Raw genomic sequence first — 18,149 nt, 5'->3', positions numbered from 1 at the left:
AAAAAGGATGAAAGAACAGCAAAAGGAACAAAATTGCAACCAATACAAGAAACCAGGCGTATAGCCAGGTCAACATAAATCAGAACACAGAGAGGGGGGAAGGAGGCGGCAACAGGAAGGAGCCAGGATAGGGAGCGAGGGTGAAGGAAATGCAGCCAGGGAATGAAGAATGGGCCGCAACAGCTCAGGGCCCCATGTGTGCCACTCATGAACTCACAAAAGAACTGTGAGCCCTCTGGGGGGACACTAAACAGAATTGCAGACTGAAAGCGAAGTAAATTAATCTATGGTTAGACCAAACACCAGCCATATACCAGGAGGTACAAATACCACAATGAAGACCAATTCAATGGATATGATAAAACAATTATCATCTAAATTGTCATATGAAATGTCAATTATGTGTATGAAATGACCGCTAAACATAATTAAATGTCAGATCAGTTGTCATCTAAATTGTCATCATAATTATCAACTATATGTAATGAAAGTTGTTCTCAAATAACAAGCTTAATGAAAATTGTATCAAAGATAACTTCATAGCAAATGCTATGATGACTGACATAACAAATTCATCATTACAATGCGGCACATTAACTAACGAAATTAGAGCCTTAAAAACTGCCTATCAAGCCACGTGATGTAACAAAACAGTTGTCTGGCGAACAGTCACAGTGTCTGTCCATGAGGGAAACTCATATAAATGAAAGACTGAAGTCACAATTACTGTGTGTTGTTTAGTACGCAGTTACAGATGCATTATCTCAGGGAGGCACTTTGAGAGATGCAATCAACAGGGAGTTAAACCAAATTAAAATGGTGCAAGACAAAGACTTACCACAGTGGTGGGATAGTGTCCTCACAAATCAGTGACATCCAACAGGAAATAACATTGGATAAACAGAAAGTAATTGACTCACCACCCTCCGTTGTTAGAGTAATAGATGAAAATACTAGTCCTACTGTGTATGAGGAAAGGTATGGTAATGATCTAAGTCATGTAGGCACGTCATCTAACCCTGTATTGTATGACATTTAGGCAGAGCCTCAATTGTCACCTGTTCTGCTTGACAAAAGCTTACTAGAACATAGACAATTCCAAATGTTCACTCCAGATATAAAACATATTCACCCCATTGTCTTCATTATGTGCTTTAAAGGTGTATTACTGAGATAGTCAACTGATCAACATAGAATTCAGTTCATCACAGGTTTCATTCAGGGGGCTCCTGGTACTGCACAGAATTGTCAAAATTATGCACAAAGTATTCTTAGCTAAGACTGGTCTAGGGGTGTCCAGAAAAGACTCTTAAAGGAGGTCTTTATCCAGAACCTTTTAACAGTAGACAATGTAGCCTCCACAATTACTTTGTAAAGTACCTAAATAAAACAAGCTACTGGGAGGAGCCCATATGTGACTGAGAAGTTCTAAGGATATAGAAGGCTTTCCGGTTCCCCAATAACACTACACATGACTCTAAAATAAATAAAAAAATAGCAGGTAATAGAGCCATCTTTGGCTAAGAAGAAGTTTTAATACCAATTAGCATTAAAATTCCAATTATTCATGTTTTTCAATGTGCTCCTGCTGTGGTGACTGAAAAATTAATTTTTGGATGATTAGTGTTCAATCATTTTCTTACACATTCATTTTATGAGGGATACATTACACAAGGAATCTACAGTACAAACATTTCTAATTGATTTTTTATTGCAGTTCTTTTCAAGCTGTGTGATGAAAACAGTTACAGATTATCTTTCTAAACCAGTACAGTTTTTAAGGCTGGCAGCCTTGTTCTACGCTACTGCCAGTGAAGTGCCTTAATTATTTGGAATAGATTTTGCTGCAATTGATCTGGGGTTTGCAATCAAGCCAGATCCTAACTCCTTAAAACCTTCAGACTGCAATATGACTTCAAATTTTACCTCATACTGAGTGCAGACAAAACTGTGAAGCACACTGCAACATTTTATGTTGTCTGTAAGCTTAAGTGAGACATTTAATTGTCAATGAAAAATCTGCCACTTGTTGGATAACTTTTCAAATGTACACTCAATAAGACATCTCGGTCTAGTCAGATGGTAATTAAATGTGCAGATTACTGAAGATAAAGTTCTTTCAGCAAAAGACCACAGCACATTCTTGGACAATCTGAATCTGCAAATTCCACCGATATGTCTTTATGCTCCCTGACAGCGGAACATCATTTTTAAAAGTTAACACTCACTCTCCTCAATAGATTCCTGTGAGATGTTGGGAATACTCCTGGCATTGGTAGTAGAGCTGCTGGGATTAATGTTTAGTTGACAGCATAATAATGAAATGTGGAAACAGAAACAATATGCTAAAAATTTTGATAACAAAGTAGTTTACTTGTGACTCTACAGAAGGATGGGGACTGTCTTCCACTCCATCAACCTCGTCCTGGTCTCCGTCAGAGCTGTTGTCAGACTGCTCAGACCAGTGTAATGGACTGGCACGCACTCCCTGCAAAGGCCTGGCATGCACCTCCTGCAAAGGCCTGGCATGCACCTCCTGCAAAGGCCTGGCATGCACCTCCTGCAAAGGCCTGGCACGTACTTCCTGCAAAGGCCACAACAGTAACTGGAGTTAGCCATAAATATGGTGTGCTGCATACAAAAAAGTGCTTTCCTTCACATCAGATTCGATAAAAGTAACTCAAATTTAATGCCTATCAAACATAAAATGTCAAACACTGGAAACTCCAGGTAGGAATATCAACAATGAAGGAAAAGGCAGATTGCTTCTTACCATAAAGAAGACACATTAAGTTTCACACAGGCACAATTAAAAGACATTTACACAAACCTTTTGGCCAGTGCTATCATCAGTGACACATACATCAGAAACATTAGCAAAGTCTTAACCATATTGTGGGATACCACACTTACTGTCATTGGATTTTTAAATTTGCACAACCTGTCAGTTAAGTTCTTTTAACAACAGTAGAGTAGAAAAACTGTTACATGAGTGCCGGTACCAATCTAGAGTATCTATGTTATTGGCCCAAATATTGGTACCCAACTATAAAGTTCTTTGTGCCTACATTTTACAATAGCTGAGTCCAATAGCTTGCAATCCCCATTCCTCCTCTCTCATTACAACCACTGTTACTGAGGGTGTAAGACAGAATATTAATAATAAAAAAACTGTTACATTAAAATAGTAAATAATTGCTACGTGTATCACCTGGGGGCGGGGGTGGGTGGGAGAGGAGAGAGAAAGAGAAAGGGGGAAAGGGGCAGAGAGGGAGATAATTCAGCAATTTATAAAAACAAAAAGCTGTAGAATCTCTGATTTACAGATTGTTTTAAAAAAAAATCTGCTTAATCACAAGGGAGACAGACATTCAGTAGAAAGGGTAAGGCTCACAGTGATGCTGGGAAGAAAAACCACATTCATTTTGTCTCTATTGGTGAACTATGATTTTTTACCTCTTTAACACTGTAACTAAACATCCAGCACAGTTATGATCTTAAACATTCGCATACAAAGAGAACGCACAGAGATACTGATTGAGTCAAAGGGTACATTTGGGAGAGGCAGCTATTACACACTGTTCCTCTACACTCCACTTCTCACTGCCAGTAATGATAGTTTTCTTATCTTATGAATCAATGGCAGTAGCACTGCTATAGCTACCGGCTGCAAATCAACAACTTACTCAGTACATGGGAAAGATGCACCTTTCAAAAACTATTTCAGTTGTAATATGCAGCAACACTTTAACTACTGTAGGACACACCATATTTATGTTTGTCAAAATTTACTTATCAAAAAAATTTCTTTCGCTGTTGATAAAATGCCCACACATCCAAACTTCAGGGTCCTCCACACTGCAGATTTCAGTGAGTAAAAAATTTAGAGGTATATGTTTCCCACCATAGCAATTTTCATAGATGCTGTATATAATAAGCAAAAATATATTCACCGGAGATTTATTTACTGCGCAATACCACATTTCTGAATTTACCTTGCAGTTTTAGTGCATTAAATATGGAGTGATCATAAACCCTCATCTTATCATGCCATTCCTTTTAAAGTCCTGTAAAGTTTCTTTGTAGAGAAGATTGCCTGGAATGTATGGAGTGTTGGCATTTGGGTTGGCTCTTGAGTCACGTTGCCTACTGGCTCCATGTGAGGGCGGCTTCTGCCAGGGTTGCTCTACCACTGATGATCTTGTGTCCCTCGAGTCTGCCATCTGAACAGCCTTTTCCAGGCGCCATCACCTGGTTGTCATCTTTTTTTGATATACAAAAAAAGCGTATGATCTGACCTAGCAACAACATATCTTTGCCACATTATACGAGTGAGGTCTCAGAGGCCCGCTTCCAATTTTTATCCAAAATTTCCTGATGCTTCGTACTTTCCGTGTCCAAGATGGTGCCTCCCATAGTTCCCCCCATATCCAGGAGAATGGGGTCTCTCAGGGATCTGTAGTGAGTGTATCTCCATTTTTAGTGGCCATTAATGGTGTAGCAGCAACTGCACGGCCGTACGTCTCACCTTCTCTGTATGCAGACGACTTCTGCATTTCGTACTGCTCCACCAGTACTGGTGTTGCTGAGCAGTGCCTACAGGGAGCCATCCACAATGCACAGTTATGGGCTCTAGCCCACAGTTTCCAGTTTTCGGCCGCAAATTCGTGTGTTATGCACTTCTGTCCATGTCACGTTGTTCATCTGGAACCGAAGTTTTACCTTAATGATGATCCATTCACTGTAGTGGAGACATATTGATTCTTAGGACTGATTTTTGACACCCGATTGACTTGGCTTCCTCACCTTTGTCAGCTTAAGCAGAAGTGCTGGCAGCACCTTAATACCGTCCACTGCCTGAGTACCACCAACTGGGGTGCAGATCACTCTATGCTGCTGCAGCTCTACAGAGCCCTTGTTCAATCCTGCTTTGACTAGGGGTGTCTGGTTTATGGTTCGGCAGTGCCCTCAGCATTGCGTTTACTCGACCCAGTGCACCTCTGTGGCCTTTGTCTAGCGACAGGAGCTTTTAGGACGAGTCTGGTGACCAGTATCCTGGTGTCGGCTGGAGTTCCTCCATTGCAGGTTAGGCGTACACAACTGTGGGCCAGTTACGTTGCACACATTTGTAGGTCTCCTGAGAATTTGAATTACGGTCTCCTTTCTCCACTCGCGGCAGTTCATCTCCCACATCAGTGGCCAACGTCAGGACTAACAATTGTGGTTCACGTGCGATACTTTCTGTCTGAACTGGAATCCTTCCCTTTACCACCTCCGTGGTATACACTTAGGACGCAGCTTCGTCTGGACCTTTCCCATGACCCTAAGGACACGGTTACTCCTGCTGCTCTCCACTGTAACTTCCTCTCGATTCTTGACGTTTTCCAGGGCTCTGAAGTGGTTTAAACCAATGGCTCAATGGCTGATGGCCATGTTGGCTTGGCCTACATCCACAGAGGCCATTTTGAACAGCATTCCTTTGCCCGATGGCTGCAGTATATTCACTGCAGAGCTGATGGCCATCTCTCGTGCACTTCAGCATATCCGTTCATGCCTTGGGGAATTGTTTCTTTTGCGTACTGACTCCTTGAGCAGCCTACAAGCTATCAACCAGTGCTACCCTCACCATCCTCATGTAGCGTCCATCCAGGAGTCCATCGATGCCCTGGACCGGTCCCATTGTTCAGTGGTGTTTATGTGGCACCCCAGGACACGTCGGCATCCCCGGCAATGAACAAGCTGACACGCTGACCAAACAGGCTACGCTGAAACCTCTTCTGGAGATGGGCATCTCTGAACCTGACCTGCATTCTGATGCATGCCGTAGGGTTTTTCAGCTTTGGGAGACAGAATGGCATAACAGTACACACAACAAACTGTGTGTCATTAAGGAGACTACAAATGTGTGGAAGACTTCCATGCAGGCCTCTCGCAGTGAATCAGTTGTCCTCTGCTGGCTCCACATTGGCCACACTTGGGCAACCCACAGCTAGCTCCTGCACCGTGCAGACTCGCTGAGTGTCAGTGCAGTGCACGGTTGACAGTGGCCAATATTCTGGTGCACTGTCCCACTTTGACTGCCCAGTGATGAAATCTTGGGTTACCGGACTCATTGCCACTACTTTTATCTGACAACGCCTCATTGGCTGATTTGGTCAGAACTGCAGCTCAAACACAGTTACAGTGCTATCATTAATTATTAAAGATCATCCATTGTTCAAAGTTATTGTCTACAGCAGCTGTCGAAATGTGTATCACTCTTTAATTGAAAGCACACAGAAATGGTGCAAGGTTCCCATTTGTCCTTCTCAATGATTGGGTACAAACAAAGAAAAGGAAGCCTGTCAAATACCTTGAAATGAAGGGAAGATTTTTATACTTTTTCAGAACTTCTCACATGCCCATTACAAGTGAACAAGTATGATGAGCATACCAAAAGATTTTTTGGAAAAATGTGAAATGGGCAATCTTCTCTACAAAGAAACTTTACAGGACTTTAAAAGGAATGGCATGATAAGATGAGGGTTTATGATCACTCCATATTTAATGCACTAAAACTGCAAGGTAAATTCAGAAATGTGGTATTGCGCAGTAAATAAATCTCCGGTGAATATATTTTTGCTTATTATATACAGCATCTATGAAAATTGCTATGGTGGGAAACATATACCTCTAAATTTTTTACTCACTGAAATCTGCAGTGTGGAGGACCCTGAAGTTTGGATGTGTGGGCATTTTATCAACAGCGAAAGAAATTTTTTTGATAAGTAAATTTTGACAAACATAAATATGGTGTGTCCTACAGTAGTTAAAGTGTTGCTGCATATTACAACTGAAATAGTTTTTGAAAGGTGCATCTTTCCCATGTACTGAGTAAGTTGTTGATTTGCAGCCGGTAGCTATAGCAGTGCTACTGCCATTGATTCATAAGATAAGAAAACTATCATTACTGGCAGTGAGAAGTGGAGTGTAGAGGAACAGTGTGTAATAGCTGCCTCTCCCAAATGTACCCTTTGACTCAATCAGTATCTCTGTGCGTTCTCTTTGTATGCGAATGTTTAAGATCATAACTGTGCTGGATGTTTAGTTACAGTATTAACACTTTGGGTCCTGAGCCATTGCGTGCGGGTGTCTACCATAAAGACTGGCTGATTTTAACATATTTTAAACTACTAGAACTCATGTAAGGTTTCAGTTATAGCAATAAAATTACTCGTATTGAAAAACCTAGACTTTCTTGTTTAAAACCATATACAGGGTGGTCCCGAATTCATGGTACAAACTTTAATGGTAGGTGCAGGACATTGTAACAAGGATATATTGTATAGGAATGTATAGTCCCAGGTGACGCGGTGAGGCGTAAACAGGGGAAATAACGGCCGAAAGGAAAACGAAAGATTTTATTGAAATCGTTGTTGACAAGTGTCATGTTTACAGTAAGTGTTCAAAATTGCGTCCACCATGAGCGATACATGCTTGACAGCGTCGGTGCAGCGATTGGCGTACACGTTCAAAGATGCCTGGTATTTCACGCACACCTGCAGCAGCTACAGATATGCGAGCAACGAGATCCTCATCTGAGTCAACTGGAGTCTCATAAACAAGACTCTTAAGATGTCCCCATAAAAAGTAATCGAGGCAAGAGAAATCAGGAGATCGGGGTGGCCAAGGGACTGGTCCACCACGCCCAATCCATCTAGCACCAAACGTGGCATTCAGGTAATTCCGTACAGCAGTGCTGAAGTGTGCTGGCGCTCCATCGTGCTGAAACCACATGCGGTTACGAATGGCGAGCGGAACATCTTGCAGCAGTTCTGGTAACACTTCTTGCAGAAAAATAAGATAGCTTTCGCCACAGAGTCGCGTGGGTAGTAAGTATGGCCCAATCAAAAAGTCGTTCACAATACCAGCCCACACATTAATACCGAAACGTTGTTGATACGCATGTGGACGCGTTGCATGTGGATTATCTGTTGCCCACACATGGGAATTGTGCGCATTAAAGACACCCTCGCGTGAAAATGTCGCTTCATCTGTAAATAGCACATGACCTACGAAATCCGGCTGCAACGCACATTGCTGCAACAACCACTGGCAGAAGTTCACGCGAAGAGGATAATCTGCCGGATTCAATGCTTGTACTTTTTGAAAATGGAAGGGGTGTAAGCGATTTTCATTTAACACTCTGCATACAGTCTGATGACTCACATGTACGTCACGCGCAACAGTTCTTGTGCTTGACTCGGGTCTATCAGCCACTATGTTCAAGATGCGTTCTTCCAGTCTTGGAGTGCGTACAGCTCTTAATCGACCAGCGTCATGTCTGTTGACGTCGAACGTACCTGTTTCACAAAGTTGACGATGTAACCGTTGAAAAATTCTATGATCCGGCATTCGTCGATTAGGATACTCCGCGCAATACATTCGTAACGCAGCTCTGGCGTTACCATTTGCACGGCCGTACATGTAATGCATGTCTGCTTTTTCTGCATACGTAAAGTCACCCATCGTCTACGGCAGCACAATTGTGAATGGCGCTTGTCCCTACTGCGATACATCATGTTCATCTACCGCCCTCTACCGGCAGTGACACCAACCGATCACTCCATTTCTCTTTCCCCTGTTTACGCCTCACCGCGTCACCTGCGACTATACATTCCTATACAATAAATCCTTGTTACAATGTCCTGTACCTACCATTAAAGTTTGTACCATGAATTCGGGACCACCCTGTATAATACCTTTCTTTTCAATGAATACATACTTTTGACAAACGTTATTATTATAACATCGTTTCTGAAAAAAGGAAACATTGGTCAAAGGTATAGTCACAGTATTTTCTAGAAGGAAATTTTTTTTACTCTTCACAAAAATTGTAATTACGATGGATACAGTATGTCTTATCTACAGTAACCTCCTGTAACTATTTTAGGATGCAGTTTTGCTCTTTGTGTGGTAAATTTTGGAGCACGGCGTTTTGCACAATGCTATTTTACATTCACTACACTGGTAGCTTGTGTCTTTTCGCCACACTTTTCCAGTCAGTTTTTTTCCTCTCAGAGAACACACTACACACTGTTTTTGTTTCTGTTTCTTACCTACTTCTGTCTCAATCTTTTCCAGGAAATGATTTCCAGCTGACAGTCCAGATGGACCAGGTCGGGGTTCAAGATCTTTGCTTTGTGCAAGATCTGCACAGATAACTGTCATGAAGTGAGATGTTGTGTGGCGTTTTCCAGTAACCTTATTGTATAATATGCAGGAATTTACAATCGCCATTAGTATAACATGGAATGCCAACTTTCTCCACCAGTTCACAGTCTGATGTTCAAATGCGCTGTATGACAATCGCTGATCTAATAAGTCAACACCAAACTTGTTTTTACTGTAGTCCACTACACAGGCTGGCTTTGACTTCTCTCTTCCTCTCTGATCAGTGAAAGTCACCATCTCAGCAGTGTGCCTTGTACTTATCATATGCACATTTCTTTTGTCCTTCCAACAAAGTGCTAACATATTTCCTTTACACCTGAAAATAAGTTCACCTCACTGAAGGTTCGGATCTTTTATGGCACGAGGCAATCCCTGCCGAGATTTTCTTGTTGTTCTCACAAGAGCAGTTTTTGCAGCTTCCAGTTCTGAAGCAAGCATTGGAACTGTGTAGAATCTGTCCGTAAACAAAGTTTAGCCTTTTCCTGACAGATTTGCAAGCAATGTCTTTATCAGAGTCACTGTGTCAGACCTTTCACCCGCGTAAACAGAGAAATTCCAGATGTAACCTGTGTCAGATTCGGATAACATGTACAGTTTCATACTGTATTTATTTGGTTTTTGTGGCATGTACTGTTTGAAATACACACGACCTCAAAATTTACACATGCCTTCATCTGTAATTTTTTTGAGATGGTGTATACACACGCTGGAAATTTACACACACATTATCTAGGAGGGGTCTCACCTTGTGCGGCGGGTCAAGGCCAGTTTCTCCTTTACTCTTAGCTAAGGAATTATCACTAATGTGGAAAGTTTCTCAAAATAGAAAGAAATCTGTCACGGCTCAAGATGTTTGGACAGAAATTACATGACACAACAGGGTTCTTGGACCAGTGCTCTCGTATACGTGGCGTCACACTTACACACACATTTGGACTACAATTGCCAGAAATGTCCTTATTTCCATAAGTGTAACTCCTTTCCACTTTGATAATGAGCAGGTGGGTGAAAGGGAATTTGTGCTTCGTAATTTCCTGATGCATTGTTGAGCATACAGATTAGTTTGTTCCTTTATATGTTTCATCATACTCTCTGTCAGGAAATATGAAAAAAATTCTAGAGGTGCACTGTTCTGGTCTAAACTGACAACATTGCATAATCTGGATTGTACTGAGAATAGATCGATATCTGGTGCACAATCAGTAGTCGTCCAACTTTCCTCAGAATCGGTGTGGCGTGCAGGTCTCTGCTTCCCCTTCGCTGTAAGTCTCGCTCATTTTTCAGGCACAATATCGACGGGATAACTTGCTGCTGAAGTGCTTGGACACCTGTTATCCTCTTCTGAATCTATTAGAAGAGTATTATTTGCAAAAAAAATCATAATTATGTACTGAGAGATTTTTCAGTGAAAATCTGAACAAAAATTATACATGTTTTGTTGTCAGAATTCTTTACCTGAACTGCCAGAAACTTCTTCTTGAACATAGTCCACATCATCAGAGTCATCTACAATATCTTCCTCTGACAAATCAACGTCACTTTCTTCTAATTCACGATATAACTCACGAGCAATTTCTTTGTCCGCCAAGCCACGCTTCGCCATGTCGACGCTACTGAGACCGCGCAGGGGGGGAATCGCCGCTAACAAAACAAGACAAATAAAAAGGAAAGCACACTCTTCCACAGCATGCCCGCACCATCTAGTGACCAATACTCAAACTACAGTCCATGTAGCGCCTCCCAGACAAGCGGGAGCCATAAGAACGCACAAAGGAAGGAAGGGGAAGAACGAGAACATGCGCCCGTAAAATTACGGGCACCGGACTTTCGGGCAGGCCGCACCCGCCCATATTTTTACGGGCGTCGGCGCCTAAGTGTTAAAGAGGTACAAAATCAGAGTCCACCAATAGAGACAAAATGAGTGTGTTTTTCTTCCCAGCATCACTGTGAGCCTTACCCTTTCTACTGCATGCCTGTCTCCCTTGTGATTAACTAATTTTTTAAAACAATCTGTAAATCAGAGATTCTACAGCTTTTTGTTTTTATAAATTTCTGAATTATATCTCCGTTCTTATGGGTAATGTATGATGGCATGGTCACCATACTGGGTAAGCTTGAAATACGTGTCTCTGCCATCTTGGTGATTTCACAGGTCAAAGTATAGTACCACACATTTTGGTTATTCTGATGAAGGCACCCTTTTAGACAGACAACACGACATATGAAATACATTTACAAGACACCCTACCGCTTCACATTCAGATGAAACATATGCCATATGAACTAGTTGGTAGGCTTAACTCATGAATCTGTTAAATTTTCACCTTATTATGCCATCATCTACCTACTTCCAAAAATAAATAAAGCTGACAATGCACGTTATCCCATCGCTACTGGCTTTTAATGCTGAAATGAACATATTTCTATGTGGAAAACCCTTTGTTTGAAAATTTCCATCATTTACCCAGGACATTAACCACTTACTTGAACTCTTATTCATACATACTCCTACTGTTGACACATCACAGCATACTAACACTCCACGAGTATAATAAATGACACGAGCAGTGTGAGGGCATGCATTATTCTGTTCCAGGATGATCTTTTCAGGACATCTATTGCTCAACGCACAATGGTGTGTGGATATACCACACAGCATTTGTGGTTTGTCCATGTTCTAGAAAATCGATCAGAATCTGTTGCTGTGTTCAGTGCAGGCAGTTCACGGGTGTCTGCTAAGAGGCTTATCATGGATACCTGTGTTTCCACCTCTGAAATGTTGACCCATGTTAACACCGCTGGCACCCATGTAGATATCTCACTAGGCATGTTGAAGTCTGAAGTGAATTTTAGCAGCACATTTTCCACCTTTAACAAAGAATTCAATGACATTATGCGGTCTTAACGAAATATTGATGCCTGCCATTTCTGAAGTACTGCTAGTGGTCTTTTTATGGACACTGACATCAGAATATGGGGACATGTGGTGTAGAATTTTTAGATTACAATCCTGCAGTCGTATTTTTTATGTTGATGGAATTGGAATTTTAACAATGGGTTCTTGTGAGTTTCAGTTGGTCCTTGTAATTAACAAAGCAATACCATCCTGATGGACTGATAATATAATTAATGTGACGCACACAAGCCTCATGAAACATCCTATGGGTGACATCACTAATCACACAAAAACATTAGGAGAGAAAAAGTAATGGAACTTCCACAGGAATAGAGAGCTTTCACTTGGGATTGTTTGCATTATGAATGTCTTCAATCAAATAGTTGTTAGCACCAGATCACAGTGTGAAAATAGGGATTTTAATCATGGATGAAAATTGAACTGTTGAGTGAGCAATGCATTACCAATTTGGTGGTTTTGCCAACCCACAACAAAATTGTCATCTACCTAATATGGGCGGTCAGTTATTCGACAGCTCAGTCTGTCACCATAACTTCCACAAAATGCGTCTGTATAGTGACGTAACTGGTCAAAGCAGAACAGCTGTATCATGGTCTACAATACACTTATGATCTCAACTAGACCTACACTGATGTAGTAAAGAAAACAAATCAAATTTTCATTCTTCCTCAATGGACAGCCGTAAGTCTAGAGAACTACACGATCCAAATCAGTGACATTGATTTGCAGTAGGATTTTGGAACCTATACTGTGTTCAAAGATTGTGAATTACCTCGAAGAAAAGATCCATTGTCTGACAGCCAGCATAGGTTCAGAAAATATCATTCTTCTGCAACACAACTAGCTCTTTATTCTCGCGAGGTAATGAGTGCTGTCAACGGATGATCTCAAATTGCTCACATATTTGTAGATTTCCAGAAGACTTTTGATAACATTCCTCACAAGCAGCTTCTAATCAAATTGCATGCCTATGGAGTATTGTCTCAGTTATATGACTGGATTCACGATTTCCTGTCAAAAGGTCACAGTTCATTGTAACTGATGGAAAGTCATTGAGTAAAACAGAAGTAATATCTGGTGTTCCCCAAGGAAGTGTTACAGAAGCTCTGCTGTTCCTAACCTATATAAATAATTTTGAGACAGTCTGAGGAGCCCTCTTACATTGTTTTCAGATGATGGTGTCATTTATGGAGTGGTCAATCCATAAGAAGATCAAAGCCCATTGCAAAATGATTTAGACAAAATATCTGTATGATGCGAAACATGGCAATTGACACTCAATAATGAAAAGTGTGAAGTCATCCACCTGAGTATGAAGAGGAATCCATTAAATTTCAGTTGTGCAATAAATTGCACAAATCCAAAGTCTGTAAATTCAACTAAATACTTAGCGATAACAGTTATGGACAACTTGGACCGGAACGATCTCACGGGTAATGTTGTGGGGAAGGCAACCCAAATGATTGCATTTTATTGGTACAACACTTTAGAAGATGCCCCAAGTCCACTAAAGGTATCCCCACACTACACTTGTCATCCTCTGCTACAGTACTGCCGTGTGGGGATTACAGAAGCGTCCGATTCCACCCATCAGCTTTGACCCATGACATCACCAATATGGTGGAAATGACCCTTCTCAACGTCTCCAATATGGCGCCTTTAAAGTCATTACATAAATGACAACAAACACGAAAATACATACAAAACCAACCAACACATCTCTCTCCAAAAACATAGTCACACTAACGGGACCAGTGCGGGAAATTGGGGATTTTTGGGTGGGGGACAAACTAAATATAAACACATACAGACGCACACCATGATCCCAAACCACACAAAACGATGACATAAAAACACCACAAAAAATTCCGCTACACTTACAATATCGACAGGAATCGAGCAGTTCCCTTCACCTACATAGCTCAACCGCAATTGTCAATACCACAAATTATGAGACCAACTACTTCAAAAATTATAATCACACCACAACTGTTGATACAAAAAAACCAGCACCTAAACCAACGAAAATTGGAATCTGACACTTCCCTTGACCTATATAGGTCAACAGCAGCTCATGACACCAAAACACACACCGCTACGCCACATTGGAATCAGATACTTTCCTTGATCTATATAGGTCAACAGCAACTCACGATACCAAAACACATAACTATGACACATTGGAATCTAATGCTTCCCTTGAGCTATATAGGTCAACAACAGCTCAATACCAAAACACACATAGATACAATGACAAACTGGAATCAGTCACTTCCCATGAAATATACAGCTCCGATACAACTGACGATATCAAAAAAATTGAAATCGAGTACTTCCCCTAAGATACATACATCAACCAAAAGTGCTGATACCAAAACATCAACCACCAATACATGCAGTAAATAACACCGATCCAACAACACATAAAAACCCCACCCAACATCGTAACACGAACAACAGACCCTAAAAAAACTACTACTTACCATAAAAAAGTTCCAGTGCTACACACTAATCCCCAACTCGCATATTCTGCTTGCATACGCTGCATTTCACTATCACCGTCACAAGCCCAAAAAGTTGCAGAAACTTAATGATGGACAACATGTCATCTCCCATTTCAGCCCACAGACGCACTATTATACTAAGAAGTCATATCCATAACTAACAAAATAAGCCACAAATTGAATTAAACGATTTACCACGTGACAAACAGCAAACCAATAACATCAAACGACACCGTAATAACATAAACACAACGGGAACCTAATTCTTAACTCACTGACACTTTCCATTCTTCTATAGCAGTCATGACCGATAAATGCACACTTCAGGCACCGACACCCAAATGAACCCAGTACATGACATAACATGCAGACCATGTACACACCACCATAGGACACCACCGACTGCAACAAGACGACATCTGCAATAACACAACTCACTCAAACTAAAGTCTACACCATCATGACGCCACATACCACAACATCCTTACGCCTCAGACCAAAGCAGACGGGTGGAATTGGACGCCTCCATTGACCCGCTGTGTGCTATGGTATCCTTACTATGTAGGATTCAGGGAGGACATCAAAAAGGTTCAAATAAGTGCAGCTCATTTCTTATTAAGACCAAAAGGGGAAAGAGCGTCACGGACATGACATGTGAGTTGGATTGGTTATCACTAAAACAAAGGTGTTTTTTGCTGCAACAAGACCTTTTCATGTAATTTCAATCTCCAAATTTCTCCTCTGAATGGGAAAATATTTTGTTCATGTTCACTTACAGAGGTGCAGGTAATCATTGTCATAAAATATAAGACATCCGTCATTGCATGGAAAGAGTTAAGTGTTCATTTTTCTCATGTGTTGTTTGAGAGTGGAACAGTAGAGAAATAGTGTGAAAATGGTTTAATGAACCCTCTGGGGTACTAAAGTGTGAACTGCAGACTAAATGTAGATCATGCTGCCACACAGACATCTAGATTGGCCAACCTCTGCTCCCTTCACCACCCCCCTCCCCTCCCCCACAAACACCCTAAAAAAATAAAACAAGCAAAATCTTCCACAACCTGTACAAATAACTGTAGGTACTTGATCATAGACAATATTTCTTGTCATTTCAACAAGAAATGTCCTACTCATATTAATCTCCAACCATAACAAGCAAACGGCACTAATAATTCCAAACACAACAGAGAATCCATCAGCTCCAGTACACAAAATCAAAGTAACTAACTAGCAATTTGGACCAAACGCTTCCAATAACATCTGACACACACAACTCACAATGTCAAATGACTCGCTAACATAAAAAACAACTTATAAACATATACATCCAACACAAAGAGTACCACCCAAAACTGCCACCTAGAAATATGACCTGACTCAAATTGCGATGAACGTGTACGATTATCTGTGATGTTTCTTCAAACTGATTTCGAGGAATACACGTATGCAATGAATCCTCGATGTCTCACTAGGAAATGACAGTCGATGGACAGTTCTGTACAGAAACAAGCCTTGACTTGGCAGGTCCCAAATCAGATTGATAGCAACATTTATTTGGGGTCCACAAAGGGCAGGGGTCGCTTACATAAACAAATACCGTTACCAAAGAATGTTATTGTCTACTATTGCACAAGCTGCAGCATATCCTAAACCCAGTAATGTAACACAATATACAGTGGTTTAGAGCATTGGTCAATTGGGGTAGAGAGTGGTGCCACAACTCCTATACAACACTGGTCCAGCATATGGTCAATCATGGATGCTCTGCATCACAATCACCTCTGAAATGACAACAAGCTCAATATGTTCAAAAAAGTATTGTAGTGACTAACCTCAAAGGCTTTACGAATGTCTTCTCATGCAACAGACACAAATATGGCTGCAGCAGAGTGGATGAAACTAATCTTAAATTGAGTTGCATTCCCATGGCATAAATGGGTCAATGTTTTTAACTAAGAAATTTAATTCCCCTAAACCACACTGAGTTACACACAATTATGGGTTACTTTCTAACTTGCAACCGTATTTGTACAGCACTCTGAAAGGTTCATGCAGTATAGTTACCATATCTGAGTTCCATCAATTATGTAAATTATATCACACATCATTTTGTAATAATACATGAACATACCACCCCATAACAGTTAGATATGTGGTAATCCACTGAGACATTCAAACCTATCACCACAGTTGACTGGAATAAAAGTGTATACTGCAAGAAGTTTATGAAGAGAATGAATTACTACTCAATCAATATAATACGTGAGGAACTGGACAGACAGCAGATTTTTTTAAAAAACAGGCCTACTTATCTACAGAAGAACCGACCCAATGCATTTCATCCACATAAATTTACATTACGAACGTACTTATCTCCATTACAATTCCAAAGTGGGTTTCCTATTATCATATTCATGTTACAGACTTATCGGCTACCTAGTAACGTTATAATAGTGTCCGTGAATAAATCCAAACCAGCAAATCAGCTGTCAAATGAAATAAACTGTTATTATAAGAATATATCAGAGAATGAAAACTCTTGCAGTTTCAACGTCACGCATCAACTGAAATAATCACTGGCATTTATTAGACAACCCAGTTTCAAAATAAAATGCATTTTCTTTTGCAACGATACAACCTAATCGAGGCATTTTTCTGAAGACAGAAGTTAATTAAATCATATCGTAGTCATCCAGCACATACATTTGGCTGCATCGCGCAGCGTCGTAGAAGGCCAAATAAATAAATAATAACAACACACATGTCAACTTACGCGCTCAAGCCGTTCCGTACGAAAGCGATTCCGTGACATTTTACTTCTACTACTTTATGTTTACTTTCACAGGTAACACCAATCTTTCACTATTTCAAGTTTCAACATGTCACAGCACTCCACATTACGACACAAGCGAGTGACAGCCGTGAGCCGGGGAAGCACACGAACAGCTGTGTACGCATTGTGCATGTATGGCTGCGTTCCTGATTGGCTGCTGTCCATAGCTGAGACTTATGTTTTGATTGTGGCGTCGTCTGTTAGTGACTCGACATTACGTTTTCTCGCTGCTCTGGTCTAGCTTATAGTCTGTAGTATCAAATTTTGTGCTGTTTTACCCTTCTTAATCTTCATTTCATTACGTAATTTGTTATTGTGAATCATTGTGCAGGCTGCACGAGGATTTTATATTTTCCCTCAGTGTACTACCCAAAGAGATACAGAATACGGATATTCCAAAAGATAGACCTAATCTACAGGGAAAGGCCTTACAATACGGAAACAAATATAAAGACCACAATATTAAAAATAAGGTTGCAAATAGTTCAGAATAGTTATATAACTAAAAACTGGTTCAACAGCAAAACAAGTCAGGCAGAAGAAATACTTTTTTTTTTTACGTTGTTTGCCAACTAAAAAGAAAACAAGGTATAAGGATGTACATGAAAAAACAAATTTTTCGGCAGCTATTTCATTAATTATTTATTTTTGCGGCATGTGTTTCGGATTGCCTAACATAACT

General features: G+C 40.6%; 1 protein-coding gene across 2 annotated transcripts in view; it reads right to left on the bottom strand.

Annotated features, from left to right (window-relative positions):
• The window catches only part of LOC124618147, a 54,999-nt gene extending 37,461 nt beyond the window's left edge, over positions 1–17,538 (bottom strand). Inside the window, exons 1-2 of one of the 2 annotated variants that reach the window (XM_047145323.1) lie at positions 17,408–17,538; positions 2,375–2,584 (exon numbers count right to left, since the gene is read on the bottom strand). In XM_047145323.1, the coding sequence (XP_047001279.1) occupies positions 2,375–2,584; positions 17,408–17,446 (249 nt within the window). In that variant the 5' untranslated portion in view covers positions 17,447–17,538. The remainder of the gene's footprint in view (positions 1–2,374; positions 2,585–17,407) is intronic. The other variant, XM_047145321.1, reaches the window with a different exon arrangement.
• Between the last annotated feature and the right edge of the window lie 611 nt (positions 17,539–18,149).

Source organism: Schistocerca americana, chromosome 1 (assembly GCF_021461395.2).
Source record: "Schistocerca americana isolate TAMUIC-IGC-003095 chromosome 1, iqSchAmer2.1, whole genome shotgun sequence".
Classification (NCBI taxonomy): domain Eukaryota; kingdom Metazoa; phylum Arthropoda; class Insecta; order Orthoptera; family Acrididae; genus Schistocerca; species Schistocerca americana.
The sequence above is the reverse complement of the archived record's forward strand: the minus strand, read 5'-3'. Positions and strand labels throughout refer to the sequence as shown.